Raw genomic sequence first — 18,238 nt, forward strand, 5'->3', positions numbered from 1 at the left:
ACATGATGATGCTGGGCACTCAACTGCCGGCAGCAGAGCCTGCGACCCTACTCGCAAGGAGCCAGAGGTGCCTCCCGGAGCCCCGTACCCACCCACCCCGCCAGCCCTCTGCTGTCCCACTTCAAGGACAGACAACAGGAGCTGGAGATATTAGATGGTGGGAACCTTCCGAATGTCACCCTGGGAGCCAACACAGGATTTTCAAATTTTCAAAGGCTCCCAGGGTGGGGTTCAGATTGCCCTGGGGTCACCTTACCTCCAGCACTGAGACCCTTCAAGAGATGATCCCCTTGGAAGACATGAAGTTACAATAAATAGCACCACCCCCCTCCCCGGCTCATTAAGGATGCATGAAGTTTTGCTTACAGGCCACTTGAACATTTTCCATGGACCGCTCAATAAAACTGTCCCCCAATGGAAAATTAAAAGAAGGGGTATGTGTCTTATTTTACATATTTTTTAAAATCTTGGTTCATATAATCAAAATACTCTTATACAAATGTACCTATTTTCTATAAATAAAAGTCATCACCTCTTCTTCTGGTTCATTTACTTCACTTTCATTTCCAGATTGTTCTTCCGTTTCAGCTCCCCCTTCTTCTTCTTCTTCATCCTCTTCGAGGTTTTCCCCTTCTGTCATAGAATCTTTTGAATCTTTGTCATTCACTAGGCCTTGATATGAGGAGAAAATGAGAAAGTACATACACTTAAATATATTTCAATTAAAAGTATATATTAAGCAAGACAATTCAAAAACCATTTTGTTAGGGCAACTGTAAAATAAGAACAGAATTGAAAACAATTTTGAGCAGTATTTTTAAAACTACATGGGCAGACCTTCATTTCAACCATGGAACACTGATACAGTTCTTTACTATAAGCTAAAAAAAAATAAAAATAAAAAAAGAATAGATCTTTTATAATAGCCTCAAGTGCTCCAGTTATCTATTTATATCTGTCTCAGATAAACAAAGGCACAAGGTAGCAGCACATAATTTTCAGCCTCAGCCATACAGACATTTTACTTTTATCAAATGATATTTAAAGGATCTCCAAAGACTCAAACTCGAAGTTATAAAATCATATTGCTTTAATGGAGAAATCACATTTGCCTTTCAGTTTGTCTGCCAATCAAGACTAGGGAAGGGAAGCAAGAAGATCTGGCAGGTTTGTCATGATATAGTTTATTTTTTCTTCGAAACAGCATTTTCCTAAGGGAACTCGCTGGTTGAATTTGCTTCCACCTCCCCATGTGCATCCCACAATTCACTGCCTAATCAATTCTTCCTTATTATCATTTGAATTCAGATCTCCTCTCTCTAAAAATATGGCCTCATCTGATCCAAATACTTCCTACTGCTCCCTCCTAAGCCTTCTCCTACAGCTGGGTCACACTCCTCCCTGTCAAGCATATTACCTTGGCACCTTGCTCACTGAATGAATACCTTCCACAATATAAAATGCTTTTTCAGATCCTGTCCATTCTTAAAGTTTAAGTTTTACTTCCCGCAAAAACTATCACTGAGTACTTCAATCTATTACTTTTCCTCCTACTAGCTCCTAAAGCACTTGGTGAATTTATCAAGCACTCGATGTTTAATGAGACACCATGTATACTTTTTCCTAATGATTTCATAAATGTTACATGAGATTACAAGTCCTGGAGTACAAATAACTTGCTTTATATATTAAAAACTTACCAGAGGCCATACACTGATAAATAGTACACAGTAGGTGTTTAGTAAATACCTGTTTATTCACGGAATCTTAAGTCTATCAGAGCAGGAGAAACTAGTGATGATGTGATTCAACCCTCTAATTTTATGATAAATAATTAAGCCCAGAGAGTTTGAATAACCAGCTCAAGGAATAAAAGTAAACAATTACTCCAGTGTCTCACATCTAAGCAACCACTAAGATCTGACAGAAATGTGGAACAGAAGAAATGAAGTAGGTACACACAAGTTTAGAAATTTAAAAAAAAAATTAGGAGTAAAGATGGATGAAGCTCAGAGATCAATTTTAAAAGGAAAATAATACTAAGAAAAAAGGGGTTGCTGGTTGAGATTCCATTAACTTAAATATTTTCCACTTGCTCACTTTTAAGTTTTTATGGCTATAAATAACAGACTATTATTATTAACATATAACTGGTATATTTATAGGTACTTTAAGAAGGAAAATACTGGACCATTATCTAAGTTATCAAATGCAGAAAATTAAAAGTCAAGAAAGTACAAACCTAAGCATTTTCACATAATATCACAGTGGTGATAAATTCAAGTGGCATGAGATATCATTTATACCTTTGTTATATCCACTTAAAATAAGCATCATATTGAGAACTATAATGTCTAAGTTGCTTTGTTTTCCCAGTCATACCAAACGTGTAAAGTAAATATACACAATTCTTAACATAGTTTTATTTGTACTTCAAATTAGTTTTTAAAATAGTTTATTTTGTAGTATTATATTCCGCATTTGTTAAATGGTATAATAATTATGCAGTTTTTGGCCCCTAGGAAAGCATCAATCTAAAATAAACTGTGCTATGAACTGGGGAATGGCAGATTAGGAGAGACAGGAAAATTCTCCTTTGTGAAAAACACTAGATAAAAGACAGAAAGTGCTCCAGAATACCAGTTCCAGGGTTCCACTGGCTGGGCAAGGACTTATACTTCTGTAGTGATTAAGCAATTGGAGAAGCAAAGAGCCTGCATTCAGAATCATGTAAGTCTTTGATCTGGAGAGCTGCTGGGAAAGGAAGCCGGAATTGCGCTGAGGTTAGAGGCAGGTTGCAGTGGGGCCTGGGGAGCAGCCAGGGAGATGGCAGTGGGAGCTGCAGCCTAGCTCAGCGGGTAGTGCCTTCCACGCCCTGGGAACAGGCCTCCGTAACTGGCATGGGTGATAGCCCTTAACACACTCGCAGCTGAAGGCACCTGAGTCAGGGACAAGCCACTGCAGCAAGTGGACAACTGTGGAAATGGGGTATTTTCCATGCCCCACACAACCATCTTTGAAGCGGGCTGGGAGCCACCCCTTCACAGTGCTGTGGCCAAGAGCCTCCTCAAAGGCACTTGGGTTTCAGCTGGTTTATGATAGCACAACTCCTCCCCCAAAGAAGCCCACGGGGTACAAAGCTGAGAGGCAGGGACACCGTATGGGAAGTGACAGGAGCCCTACACCAAGCCCAACTTGAGGGTCCACAGCAGAGAGGAACTGAAGGGAGTCTGAGCTGAAGGGGAAGAAGCCTGCTGCAGCCCCAGGTTATCACAGCTAGAAACCCAGGAACGGGCCAGGAGATCTGGGTCTTAAAGCCCTCTTCCCTGCCAAACTAGACAGGGCACAACCCCCAACCACAGGGCTGGCGGTCCCCGCTGCACACAAAATCAGTGCACTGAATGCACATCCATATGGTTTGGACCTCCACTCACTGTACAAACAAAGTTGGGGAGATCTGGATTGAGGATAAGAGGAGGCTCGAGCGCACCATCTGCTGGTGCACTGCATCAAGCTGTAGCTCTGTCAAATTACAGATAATTGTTTAAATAATCTGCACATCCTAAAAGAACCCAATAAAGATAAACAAATGCCAAGAGACCAAAAACAACAGAAAATTATAAAGCATATGAAGAAATCAGAAGGTATGGATAACCCAAACAGCCAAATTAAAAAATCAGAGGAGATACAGAACTTGGAGAAATTAATCAAAGAAGTAATCACAAACACCAATACCATGGCTCAGGAAATAAAGGACATCAAGAAGACCCTAGAAGAGCATAAAGAATAATTTGCAAGAGTAAATAAAAAAAACAGGTGATCTTATGGAAATAAAAGAAACAGTAGATCAAATTAAAAAGATTCTGGAAACACACAATACAAGATTAGAGGAAGCTGAGGAAAGAGTAAGCGAACTGGAAGAGCGCAAGCTTGAAAGTTAAAGTAAAGGTGGGGGCTGGAGAATGCCCCGAGGAGCCAGCAGTCGTGGCAGATGCAACAAGCCCAGGAATAACATGGTTTGGGGCCTTTGACCACAAAACCTCCAAATTATTGCTGGAAGAGAGGAAGGAGGTCAGGGTTCCTCAGCCTGATATCCACTGTGGCAGCCAGTACACAGGAGTCTGTTGGCTGGAGGAGAAGCACCCCAAATCTCATCAGTGGGGGTGGGGGGTGGGGGTGCCCTGAGCCCTGGCTCTTGCGGACTGAGTTCTGGGCCAAGGCTTTGGAAGCAGGCATTGTCACCAGACACACTGCCACCTGGAGCCAGGGTGGAGCTGCCGATGAAAGAAGAAGGGAGCAGAGTGATCAGAGTGATGGCAAAGGCCTGGCCCAGGGCTGCCATTTCTGAACCAGAGACTCTCACCCTGGACGCAGAGGTTGGAGGCCAAGGCCCAGGTGGCAAGAGCCTGGTGAACATCTCTGTTAGTGGCTATGTGGAAGGCTTCCTGAGCATAAAAACAATGAAGTAGACCACAAAGGGGAAGATATGGTCCATTTAAAAAATCCACTTTCTGGGCTAAGGAGAAATTGCAAACTAAATTAATAGAAAGTGACAAAATGGAGGAAATATTTGCAATGTGTATGACTGTAGGGCATAACAAAATGTTGAGTGGAACTCTCCAGTTGTCCCAAAATTGGTGACAAGGGCCCAAAGAGGCCCAGAATACCCTAAACTGCCATCATTGGAGGCTAGAGACTTTCCTCAGGGTTTGCAAAGAGATGCCCAGTTGACTTTGCTACCCCAGCCATGCCCCAGCACTTCAAGGCTTGAAAAGTACAGACTGCCCAGGGTGATGGAGACCAGGATGGGGCAGGGTGGGTACAGCTTGCTCGTCTTACTCAGGCAGGCACCAGAAATTCTAACACGAGGACCACTGCTCACCCAGCAACCTAAACCCACTCACTAATCACCACCACCCAAGGAGTGATGGTGCCCTGGTCTCATGGTCATCTGTCTCTCCCTTCCACATGCCTAGGTTGAGAGGCAGTTCTGACCTCCATGTTGACAGAACTAGTGGAACTTTTTTATTCTTAGTCTCTCTCTGTGTTTTGGGGAACAGGACTCTTTCCTCTGGAGTTTTGGATTTGGTGGTGCACTTATTGCCAGGTAGTCAACAACATGTGCAATGGCCACAAGGGACTAGAATCTTCCCTAATCCATGCCTACATGGTGAAGTAAAGAGGTTGCATGGTCTCACAAAGACATTCCCCTCCAACAAGAAGGCATCGAATCCACTTATGGACCCGATTCCATAGAGTAGATGTAAATACAACCTCCTAGTACCCCAATGCTACAGTCTAGTTTTGCTTAGTTAAATAAATTTAAAATATAAAGATGATCTATTGGGTATGTATATTAAAAATATTGAAAACTAAGAGACAAACAAATAATGAATCCCAAGATAGAAGATTAAGTATTTGGAATGTTAAGACTGAAAGCACACCAGCATTATTAAATTTATAATAATCCTTTTAAACTGCTTTTGAAAATACTTTTTTTTAACCTTTAAGAATCAGAACAGCTACATTCGGATCAGTCAGCTTTTTAGATGGTTAGAAACTGGTGCTAAGCCTAAGAGTAGACTTAATTCTGGAAACTGTAACTTTTAAAACAGTTTCAAATGTGAAAAAATATTTTTAGGAATCAATTTTGGTTCACACGAACACACACTGATAAGCTAGTATCTGATGTGGCCACAGTCTTCAAGAATAAAAGCATGTATTTGTAATTCTTTAAAACAAGATCTATTGGATCTCCTGCTACTTAGTGTGTGAACAAACCCAACTTTGTGTGTTGAACAATTATTTTGAATTTGCATAATTATGCTTTGATTCCTCATAGCTTCTCATTTTATGGAATTGATCTGTACTGACCATAAACTGTAAAAAAAATAAGTAACTGTGTGGGAAAAAAAACTATTAGAGTCAAAGCAAAAAAAAAAAAAAAAAGAATGAACGGAGAAAAAAATAAAAAAATTCGAAATGGATATCAGGGATATAGTGGACAACGTGAAGTGCCGCAAATATAAGAATCATTGGTGTTCCAGAAGGGCAAGAGAAGGGTAAAGGACTAGAAGAGTATTCAAAGACATTGTTGGGGAGAACTTCCCAACCCTTCTAAATGGCATAAACACACAAATCATAGATGCCCAATGAACTCCAAACAGAATAAATCCAAATAAACCCACTCTGAGACATATTCTGACCAGACTGTCAAATGCTGAAGAGAAGGAGCAAGTTTAGAAAGCAGCAAGAGAGAAGCAATTCACCACATACAAGAGAAACAACATAAGATTAAGTAGTGGTCTGGGACCACTGGTCTGGGACATAAAAGTCTCTTCAACAAATGGGGCTGGGAGAACTGGATATTCATATCCAGAAGAATGAAAGAGGACCCCTACCTCACATCCTATACAAAAATTAACTCAAAGTGGATTAAAGACCTCAATATAAGAGACAGCACCATAAAAATCCTAGAAGATAATGTAGGGAAACATCTTCAAGACCTTGTATTAGGAGGTCACTTCTTAGACCTTACACTCAAAGCACAAGCAATGGAAGAAAAAAATAGGTAAATGGGAACTCCTCAAGATTAAAAGCTTCTGTACCTCGAAGGAATCTATCAAAAAAGTGAAGAGGCAGCCAACTCAATGGGAAAAATATTTGGAAATCATGTATCCGACAAGAGACTGATATCTTCCATATATAAAGAAATCCTACAACTCAACAACAATAGTACACACAGCCCAATTATAAAATGGGCAAAAGACAGGAAAAGACATTTCACTAAAGAGGAAATACAAATGACTAAAAAACACATGGGAAAAAATGTTCATCTTCACTAGCTATTAGAGAGATGCAAATTAAGACCATAACAAGATACCATCTCACACCAATTAGATGGCTGCTATTAAACAAACAGGAACCTACAGATGCTGGAAAGGATGTGGAGAAATTGGAACTCTTATTCATTGTTGGTGGGACTGTATAATGGTACAGCCACTCTGGAAGATAGTGTGGCAGTTCCTTAGAAAACTAGATTTCGAGTTACCCTTCGAGCCAGCAATTTCACTTCTCAGTATCTACCCAGAAGATCTGAAAGCAGTGACATGAACAAATATGTGCACACTGATGTTCACAGCAGCAATATTCACAATTTCCAAGAGATGTAAACAACCCAAATGTCCTTCAACAGATGAGTGGATAAATAAAATGTGGTATATACACACGATGGAATACTACGCGGCAGTAAGAAGGAACCATGTCATGAAACATATGACAACATGGATGAACTCTGAAGACATAATGCTGAGTGAAATAAGCCAGACACAAAAAGAGATATTGTACGTTACCATGAATGTGAACTCTGTGCAAAATGTAAAATAAATGTTGTATATTGTATTGTAGTGGACGTAGAGACAGACAGCAACTAGTAAAGGGAGAACAATAATCTAATAAGAATAGATAAGCTATTGAGGGTAATCTCAATGTTATGGGAATGCTCAGGAATGAGTATAGTTTATAAACTTTCTTGGGTATTGTAGGATCATGTTGGAAGCAATGTAGTTATTTTAGGTTATTTGTTTTTCTTATTCCTTTGTTTTGTTAGGGTTTGTTAATTTTCTTGGGGTATGGTAGGGACATGTTGGAGGCAATACAGTTATTTTAGGTTGTTTTTCTTAATCCTTTGTTTTGTTTGAATTGTTTGTTTTTTTAATTTTTTGATAAAGTAAAAAAAAGCTACTGCATTAAAAAATTAGCTTCATTGTGGTTATTTGGCTTTTCTTATACCTTTGATTATGGTTTGTTAATTTTCTTGGAGTATGGTAGGAACATATTGGAAGCAACATGGTTATTTTAGATTATTTGTTTTTCATATTTCTTTGTTTGGATATGGTTTATTAATTTTCTTGGGGTATGGTAGGAAAACGTTGGAAGCAAAGAAGTTATTTTAGGTTACTTGTTTTTCTTAATCCTTTGCTTTTGTTTGAAATGTGTGTTTTTGTTGTTTGCCTGTTTTAATTTTTTGATAAATAAAGTTAAAAAAGAAAATAAACAATGCGGATGAAAATGAATACATAAAGAACATGTGGATAACAAAATGCAAAATGTAAGCAGGAAAACATTAAGATTATGTATGTCAGAATTTGGGGACTATAATCAAATACTGTTCTCTCTAATTTTAGCTGCTTAGTGCCCCAGTTTTCCTGCTCCTAATAGAGATGGTGATAATTACAATACTTCCTTTCAGATTGTTTTAATTTATATTTCTCTGCTTACTAGAAATGCTGAATATTTTCCCTACATATTAAAGTCAGACAGACCAATTTTTGAGAATTCTAGCTTGCCCAACTTAGGCTTTACTCATCTCATTTGTCAAATATGAATCACCTTACCTCTATTATTTTGGCAAAGGCAGTACTCAGTTAAAACACCAACTATTCCCAGCCCTCCCTCTTAATTATGTCATGTCCATTTACCTGTTGAGATATTCAATTTTGCTATCAATTTTCCTGTGATCTTTATATAAGTGATAATAACCTAGTATAGACTATTTTCCCTTTTAGCTATTTTCACTTGTAGAAAAGTTAAAAACACCCAAGTCTGCCTATTTGTGTCTGCTTTCTTCTATCATCTAAAGTTTGGGAACATTACCACCTTTCCAAATAGTTGATAAATATTCAGATCTATTTTTAACATTTAAAAAATAAATATTTAACTCTGTAATCCCTGTGTAGTTTGTTACATAAGATTTGGCTCTACAGCAATATTTTCCCAAAATGCTCACCTGTTGCCCTTATCCTATTTTTTATAGAGTCCTAGCTCACCATATATTAAATTCTTTTATATTTAATCAGGACTATTTCTAGGCCTTTTATTCTGTTCAAATGATTTTATTGTTAGTTTATAAAACACTCCTTAGCTTTCTGATGTAATTTATTCATGACCTCTTTTTTCACTTTTATTTCTCTCATTTCTGTTCCTTGTATTATAATACTACCTAGAATTTACAAACCAGAATAAAATAATAGTGCATACTTGAAGGACTACAGAATGTTTAGGATTGATTGCATAGATCCAGAAATAGATAGCATAATACTGTGTGATGGTAGCACGGTATTGTAAGTACACTGAACAAAGATGTCTGTGAGTAAAGCTGAAAGAGGTGGGATAGGAGAATGGATGACACCAGAGGTAAAGACAGATGATAAAGACTGGGACTGTATAACATGGCAAAAACTGGAGTGGCCAATGACTGTTACTAAATATACAAATATAAAAATGTTTTTGCATGTGGGAAAGCAAATGAATGTCAACCATGTAGAAATTTGAAAAGGGGATGGTATTCAGGAAAAAACATAATCAAAGCAAACTGGAGTCTATGGTCAACAGTAACACTGTAATATACCTCCATTAAATGTAACAAAGGCATTATGCCAACTGCTAAATGTATATGAGAGGGGGATATAGGGGAGGAATATGGGATTCTTGGTAGCGGTGTTATTTGCTGTCCTTACTAGTATATTGTATTGTATGACATGTTAATTTTCTTTTTATCATGTTTTTCTTATTGCTAAAAAAAAAAAACAATTTTTCTTGTAGTAATCAGTATGTTCAAGTGCTGACTGTGGTGATAAATGTACAACTTTATAATGATACCATGAACAACTGATTGTACACTGTGGATAAATGTATGATATGAGAATACAACTCTATAAAATTGTAGGAAAATATATATATAAGAGTAAAAGTGTTGGAGAAAACATGGTGAGAGGGATGATGCCTCACCAATATGGACTAACTACAATGTGTAAACTCAGAATTGAATCTTAGAACATAGCCTAACGTGGACATAATTGTAATAGTCCCTAGATTGTAAACTCTTACAGCAGGTAACTCTATCCCTGAATTGTAATGCCTATCTCTAAACTTTGAGATGCTGATCCCCTAGCGTATAACCTGATTGTTCTCTGGAACAATGCATATCTCCGAGACACCTGAAACTCAGAGCTAGAGCTCGGCAGATATGAATGTCAGTATTAGTGCACACAGCCACTGTCAAAAAAAAAAAAAAAAAAAAAAAAAAGCTGAAAAAGAGCCCAGACTTCAATTAGTGATATGAATGAAGCAGGTCTGGTTAAGACCAGGGCAAGCCAGGCCAAAGGGTAAAGGTTGAAACTGATTGTGTTTTAAAACTTCAACTTCCATATGAGACCAAGGGAATAGATATCTATTTGGTACAGGATCTAAATTTTCTAAATGGTACAACTCTACAGTTGATTTGTTCAAACACCACAATTGCATGGAACTTTGAATAGGAAGTGAGATACGGTAGGTTAGTATAGGCTGGAGTGAAATAGTGACACAACCCAGAGTAATTAGGGAAGATAATAAAAAATATATTTACAGCCTCCCCTTCCCCAGCCTTGAGGATCTGCGGGAAGGTGCGGATGTGTTGGACATCCTCACCTGAATTGGTGTTGATGTCACAAACATTGGGACTGGCGGTTTCATGTGCTAAGCCCTCGAGCATGGGACTTGCCCTTATGAAAGCTCATTACCACAAAGGAGAGTCTAAACTTGCATGTACTGGTGCCTAAGTGTCTCCCCCTGAGTACCTCTTTGTTGCTCAGATGTGGCCCTCTCTCTCTCTAACTGAGCCATCTCGACAGGTGAACTCGCTGCCCTCCCCACTATGTGGGACCCGACCCCCAGGGGTGTAAATCTCCCTGGCAATGAAGAATATGACTCTCGGGGATGAATGTGGACCCGGCATCGTGGGACTGAGAGTATCTTCTTGACCAAAAGAGGGATGCAAAATGAGACAAAACACTTTCAGTGGCTGAGAGATTTCAAATGGAGTCGAGAGGTCACTCTAGTGGACATTCTTATGCACTATATATATATATATATATATATATATATATAGATAACACCTCTTAGGTTTTAATGTATTGGAATAGCTAGAAGTAAATACCTGAAACTACCAAACTCCAACCCAGCAGTCTGGACTCCTGAAGACAATTATATAAGAATGTAGATTACAAGGGGTGACAGTGTGATTGGGAAGACCTTGTGGATCACATCCCCTTTATCTAGTGTATGGATGAGTGGAGAAATGGGGATAAAAACTAAAGGACAAATGGGGTGGGATGGGGGGATGATTTGGGTGTTCTTTTTTCACTTTTATTTTTTATTCTTGTTCTGGTTCTTTCTGATGTAAGGAAAATGTTCAGAGATAGATTGTGGTGATGAACGCATAACTATGTTATACTGTGGACAGTGAATTGTATACCATGGATGATTGCATGGTGTGTGAATGTATTTCAATAAAACTGAATTTAATAAAAAAAAAAAAATAGTGCATACAGCCATTTTGGTTTTGTTCTTAATGAGACTATCTCAGCCAGTAATCCTCTCTCTCCTGAGAAAACCAGATGTGCTCACAAAAGTAACATAAGAATGTGATAATGGTGCAAAAGGAGAGACAACCTAAGTGTCTAACAAGAGACTTATGTAAATTACGACACATTCATTCAAAGGAAAAAAACTGTCTTAAAAAAAAAAAGATTTAGAACACTAAACATCAGGAAAAAATTTTCAAAATATATTAAGTGGGAAAAAATCTAATTATAACACTGCAAATATATATAAAAAAACTAAGAAATAATACAAGAATATATATCAAAATATTAGCACATGATTATCTTTGGTTTTGGAACTATTGGTTATTTTTTGTTTTCTTGATATTTTTCAAAATTTCAGCATAATAATAATAAAATGATTTTAAAACTATAAGGGAATGTGATTTTAGCGTTACACCATTTAAGTTAACAATGAATTGTTATAAAACTAAAACAAAATAATGAATTTACAGATAAAAAACAAAAAAAAAATTACCAAAGGCAAGATAATATTTTAGGGTTTATCAACAGGAAATAGATTTAACATGGATTTATCCACATCTTCTCCTGATATTTGGACTCTAAAACCAGGTAGAACATGGAGAAGACTCGGGAGCATATTGATTATAGTTGCAACCCTTTTTATAGAGTTTCATTTGCAAACAGTAACCTATTTTTCCCTCCACACAGTCTACACAAGGACAAACTCCATAAAAGAAGCCTGAAGTTGTTTAATTTAACCTTTTGACCTCAAAAGAACAAAGCTCAATTGTTCTCTTCAGCAATACCAAACTGAGTGTCAAACTAGTATTTACTCATGTCCACAGCCACCATTCTTAAAGGCATTTGGGAAACGAGGCCAACAACAATTTCAAAGCACACAAAACAAATGAAATAAATGAGTAGATAAACACTTTGCTTGAAACGGTTGCTTCATACTATTAGGAATCTGAAAGGGAAAAGGAAGTAGATAACTTGGGACAAAGTTCAAAGGATAGGAAAATCACATATGCCTTTAAGGGAAGAGTAGTAGGAAAATTTAATACTTACACAATCAGTAGCAACTTCAAAAATAATGTTAAAATAGATCATTGCAATGATATCTCCAAAAGAGGATTTCTTTTGGAGAAAGTAATCCTATTAATATGCTGCATATAATAACATGAAATAGTTTTAAAGGAAAAAAAAATCACAAATGCCTTCACCATGAAAAGTAGTTCTTCAGATATGCAATCTCGTAAATGTATACAATTGGTATAACTGGTGAAGACAAGGATTCACTAGTAACAGAAATGTATATACCAAGTGCAAGCAGGGAAACAATACTAGTAGACAGAAAATATATGTCACCTTGAAATGACTACAATAAAACACGCTAAGAGCTATCAGGAACCAAATAAACAGGGATGGCTACAACTCGTTCCAGCTATGTCTACTGACAAAGCTTGCAGCCCCTACACTCCCTTGTGTGAGCTGTTCAAGAAGTAACTTTTCTCCCAGAACAATCATAGAAAGATCCTGAGAAAGTAAAGAGAGAATTCTTATGTAACACATTTTCTCCAGTCTTTAGAAACAGGGGTAACTCTGCCAAGGCCTGAAATTCCGTAGAAGAGTTCCAACTTCTACAGGTCCTCCCTTTTGTAAGTTCTAGACTGCATTCTCTTAGAAAATAATGCTTGTTAAAAGTATACACTGCAAGAACTAGGAGATGCTTTAACTGAAAGTAGACTTTACATCAGCAACTCAAAATTCTAAAATTTAAAGAGGGGCTGCCAAGACTGTTCATGTTTTGCCATTACTGTCACTTGCTTCAAGTCCTACAGTGATAGTTTTCCTCCAATTTGGGATTATTTAAGGAAATCAAAAGTATGTTACACAGGTCTTACTTAACACTATTATTATGTAGTACTCAGCATCAAAAACAAAATATACAAATGTAAATTCTAATTAAGACATTATACAGCAAATTCTAGAAACAATCTGCCAAGTATCACCTTCATTTTCTCTCTTAATTGCTTACCTAGTTTTATTAAGAATTCTCGTTCCAAGTCGTGTACCTGCCTGATGGATTCTTCCAGAGAATTACAAAGTTTGATCTTTGGTCTTAGCAGTTCTAGTGTATCACTGATCATGTAATCTATGTCAATAGGAAATGGATGGTCTTTTGTCCAAACTTCCAAACTTTTCTTCCACCAAACATAACGCTGATAACAAATGAAAAATAAATTTAGCTATAAGAAATAACAAAAATATTTAAAAATATTTAAAATATCATAAAATAATAATCTGTACTGTATGTTAACTAGTTATAATAAATAAGCTTAAAAAGTTGTACCAGACACCTACCATTTTTATTAATGGCCAACAGCAATAATCCTGTTATCCTTGGTCTCTACTCCACTTATTCCCCTCCCTCCATCTATACAGTTTGTGACCATTTAGTAACTTTATTTTAAATCTTTTACTGTAACTGTCATTGACCTGTTGTTGTTTTTAATGGCAAGGATAAATTATAAATAAAATAACAAAAAAAAAATTTCAGATACTCTAAAATAAGGCAGAAACTCTATCCAAACAGGGTTTAAATATTTAATTTTACAAAAACAACCAGATTCCAAGTCATAGTTTTGATAAAATTTCATTATTTTCTCTGTGCTACTTGCTTTGGTTTTTAAAAAGGTAAACTAAAGCATCTGAAGATATGGTTTTTGAAATACATAATCTTCATTATCGACAAGCATTTGCTGAACATCTACTGTGTATATGGCACTGTGTAAGTATTTTTCCTCTCTACTCCTAGCCTGGTTCACTCATTCTATTTTGCACTGGTTCTAATTCATCAGTTTACATTAACTGGAAGCACAATCCAAGAACTTACTAGCACACACAAGTATTTTTTTGTGTGCTTCACTCCTCCTCGCAGTTTGTTCTAAGTCCTTGCTACTTAAAAGTACTGCCTGCACCTGTCTGGAAGCTTTCACAACACTTCCTTTCCTCAGACAAACTGAATCACAATCTGCAGGTTAACAATATCCCTAGGTGATGGACATGCACATTCAAGTTTAGTAGCATGTTCCTGGTGATCATTTCTACCTGGACTTCCAATATTTAACTGCTACCTTCTATGTTCCAGGCAGAACACACTGACCTCATCTCCCAGGCCTCACTCACTTATTTCTATTCCCTAGGTGTATCTCTGCTACCCATTTCAGTCTTTTAACCAATTTGGAGAATATTTCTCTCTCTGCTCCTAGATACTTCTGAGTGGCTCTTTTCTCTCAGACTTGGATGTCAGAGTAAAACCAAATAAGGATTATCTTCTGAAAGAGATTTCACTTTGGATGCTGATAATTAGAGCTACTATTTTGCAACAAAACTGATTTTCACTACAGGCAGTCTCCAACTTAAGATACTCATTCCATACAATGGGGATCTGGTCCTCAAACCACCAAACCCCACTCCCCATTTTTTGCTCATCAATTCAGAAAATAATGGAGTTAATAAGCTGTTTTCTCTTGCATAAGCACAGTGACAGGAGAAAGATAGACTGCTCTACCCCAAGAGTATGTCTGCACCCCCTTTAACACCAGAAATTATGGGGATGTATTTCTGAAACCTCCAGCTGTGATTTTAAATTTATTTTCTTTATCAATGGATGAATGAGAACAATACTAACAAAAGTGATCATACAGAAATGTATGGTTACTAGTGGCACTTTATTTCAGTAACATCCTCTTGAGAACTGGACTGTAAGCTGCTCAGTCTAATCACCATTAATAACATTGTATTTTATGGGAAATAGTGATTGGATTCCAAACAATTAACCGACAAATTAACTTCTAGAACACAAACTTTATGGAAATTATAGGACTGTCTGTGTATGTGTATCTGGATTTACTCTATGCTGGACTTGTTTTAACCCCTGAATTTACATAACTAACTGAAAATAAAGATTATGGAAAGTACAATCCAAGAGTTTACCAATATATAAACAAATTATTTGTTATAAATAACATATTTTCCCCAAAGGGACAGTTTTTCCTCAAAAAACATAGACCTTTTAGAAACAAGAATTTAGATGAATTATCAAATGAATAAAAAAGCACAAGTAATTTGATTCCTAAATTACTGTACCAAATACCATAATCCATAAATTACTATACCAAATTCATACTGTACCAAAATAATCTCCCATTTTATGATCAATCATTATCAATCATGAAAGTTACAATGTGATTATAATGTTTATATAGTATTTTAGAATCCATCAAATATTTTTAAATCTCTAAACCATCCATGCATGGAGAATAAATATACCTAATTATGAACATATCTTATGAACAATATATGACTCCTACAGCATTTCTTTGCTAACATTTTTGAAACACAAACACCACAATAAATGATGCCAGACTGCGTATTTCAGCTTATATATATACCTGAAAATATACAAGAAAGCAATCAAGTTTTCGTTTACTGGAACCTCTGTCAAAATATTGGCCACACGTATCCAATATAGTGCATACGAGTCTGATTCTGAAAAGATGTTCAGGAGGGTCCAGTGAACTTGGAGAGCCATCAGGGTTAACACCAAATGAAGTAAAAGAATAAAGAGTTCTGAAAATAACAGCCGATTCCACCATTCGATAATTATAAAGTTCCCCTAAGAACTTGGCACTGCTGATACGTCTCTGATTAAATTTAGGTTGATTAACCTAAAAACAAAAAACAAAGAGCAATAAAAATCATTTCTATTATGGAGTAATAATGAATTTGAAAACATCAAATTCCTCCTGTAATCTGACTGCACCAGTTTCTGAAAAAACACTAAGCAACGAAAAAATACGACATGATTTCTTTTTTTTTCTAATAAGGTGGTAACTTCTAGGTGTCTTTTTCTCTCTCTAGGAAACAGCTAGCTTTAAAATGTTTTAATAAAAAAGAACCTGTTAAAGAATAAAGTTTAGTTTGGAGTTTTCATAAAAGAATTGATAGTTTCTGAAACAATTAAAATGTACTTCTCTCTACCAGCCTTCCTTAACCTATTTTCTCTGTTACCTATTAATTAAGGAAACAAGCCAAGGTTTTACAGTAAGATGGAAGTGCTTAAAGAAAATTCTTATAGAATGGTTATCAAATTTTTCTAATTAATAAACTTACAGATTCCTTTAACTTAAGTCTCACTAGTGACTTAGATAATAAAAATGTAATATAGTCTTCTAAAATAAGCTTAGCAGGGCTTGAGGACACGAGGAAAAAAAAAATACTGCAGTATTAGCCTGAGAGAAGAAAATCTGACACAACAGGGCTTACCAACCAATCCCTAATGCTGAAGTAGCAGTAAAGACCACCACAGGAGAAAAGAAGTTTTTCAAATTATTATTTTTCAAAATAGGATTTAAAGGTTGTTTAAATTCTCCACAAACTTCAGTTTGGTAACTTTAAAGAAAGTCCCTTTTACCTCCATTCCCAATCTAATATCTTCTAAAACTCCATCCACCACGTGAATTCCAACATCTTCCTGGTAGAGTACAAGTCCAGCTAAGAGATTGGCTACACAATGAATACTATTGTATTTCACATTCCAGATGTTTATCATACAACAAATGACATAGTCTTTCACTTCTTGGTCCTGCCAGGGCAGCTTGCGCATCTGTCTCAAAACCTAAATGGAGAGAATTTTGTTTAAATTATTAAAGTACATATAAGCATAAAATACCAAACAATATAGATATTTTATTGTGATTGTGCAGTTATAGAACTTCAGGACAGGAAAACACTTTACCAGCCTCTTCACTTTAGAGGTAGGAAAAATAGACTCCTTCTGCTAATTAGTGACAAAATTTATTTGCACTTTTCCTAAATCTTTCTATACTGCCCTCATGCATTATAGAGTTTCCAGTTCTTTAATCAAGCTAACAGTATACAAATTCAGGGTCATTGGAAAAAATGTCCAAGGTTTACCAGAAATACTATGCTCTCTTTTGTACATCATTTGATATAAACAGTCTCAAATACTTTTTAATCAACAGTTTCCAACAGATCAATAAACACAAGGTCAACTGGCTTAAAGATAATTTAAAATGGAGAGCACTACACCAAGACTGACATTGGACAGTGTCCTCAGTTTCCTCACAGGTAAAAGAGAGGATCCCTAGTTTGTCATAAGGATTAAACAAGTTGAAACATGTTAAGGTTGTAGGAAAGTGCCTGGCACATAAGTGCCTCAGAAAAGTTAGCTGCTATTATTTCAAAATTTCTACTGGTAACAAGATAATCAGCAGAGCACTACCTATAATCAAGTTCTTTTCATTTTTATTCCAAAAGAAAATGAGTACTATTGTTAGATTGCAAAGTATTCCTTTAATCTTTACTCTCTATAGCCACAATCTCTCTTTCAAACACTAATACACAATCTCAAACTAGCTTCATTGGAGAAGCCAATGTCTTCTCACCTACATAAGCATTCTATATGCTTCAAACTTTTAGTCAATTCTAGAACTGCTTTTGAAATCCTTATTGTTTTAAACAACTATTGACTGACTCTCCGAAAGATGGTTTCAATTTTCAAAGTTGCATTATCACTTTCTACTCCATCCATGTATATGTGCAAGTATTATTTCACACCTTTCATTCTCCCCAAAGGTGGTTTTCGTCCAGAAGTTATTTTTTTTCCTTCAAAAGAAAACTGTTCTACATCATAGTATGTTAATTTGTAGAGTTAACTAAGAAATAATCAAGGCATCTTACTTAAAAATGAAATTTCTAACATAGCAATTACAATAATTAAGATAATAGGACAGTAGTTCTTATACTTTTCTAGAAAATGACCC

The 18,238-nt window shown here is 36.4% G+C and overlaps 1 protein-coding gene across 3 annotated transcripts in view; it reads right to left on the reverse strand.

The window, feature by feature from the left end:
- The window catches only part of UPF2 (UPF2 regulator of nonsense mediated mRNA decay), a 144,975-nt gene that overhangs the window by 54,769 nt on the left and 71,968 nt on the right, over positions 1 to 18,238 (reverse strand). For all 3 annotated transcript variants that reach the window (XM_037845227.1, XM_037845225.1, XM_037845226.1), the window contains 4 exons: positions 16,867 to 17,070; positions 15,845 to 16,120; positions 13,426 to 13,609; positions 533 to 672 (listed from right to left, as the gene is read on the reverse strand). In XM_037845227.1, coding sequence (XP_037701155.1) covers positions 533 to 672; positions 13,426 to 13,609; positions 15,845 to 16,120; positions 16,867 to 17,070 — 804 coding nt within the window. The remainder of the gene's footprint in view (positions 1 to 532; positions 673 to 13,425; positions 13,610 to 15,844; positions 16,121 to 16,866; positions 17,071 to 18,238) is intronic.

Source organism: Choloepus didactylus, chromosome 8 (genome assembly GCF_015220235.1).
Source record: "Choloepus didactylus isolate mChoDid1 chromosome 8, mChoDid1.pri, whole genome shotgun sequence".
Classification (NCBI taxonomy): domain Eukaryota; kingdom Metazoa; phylum Chordata; class Mammalia; order Pilosa; family Megalonychidae; genus Choloepus; species Choloepus didactylus.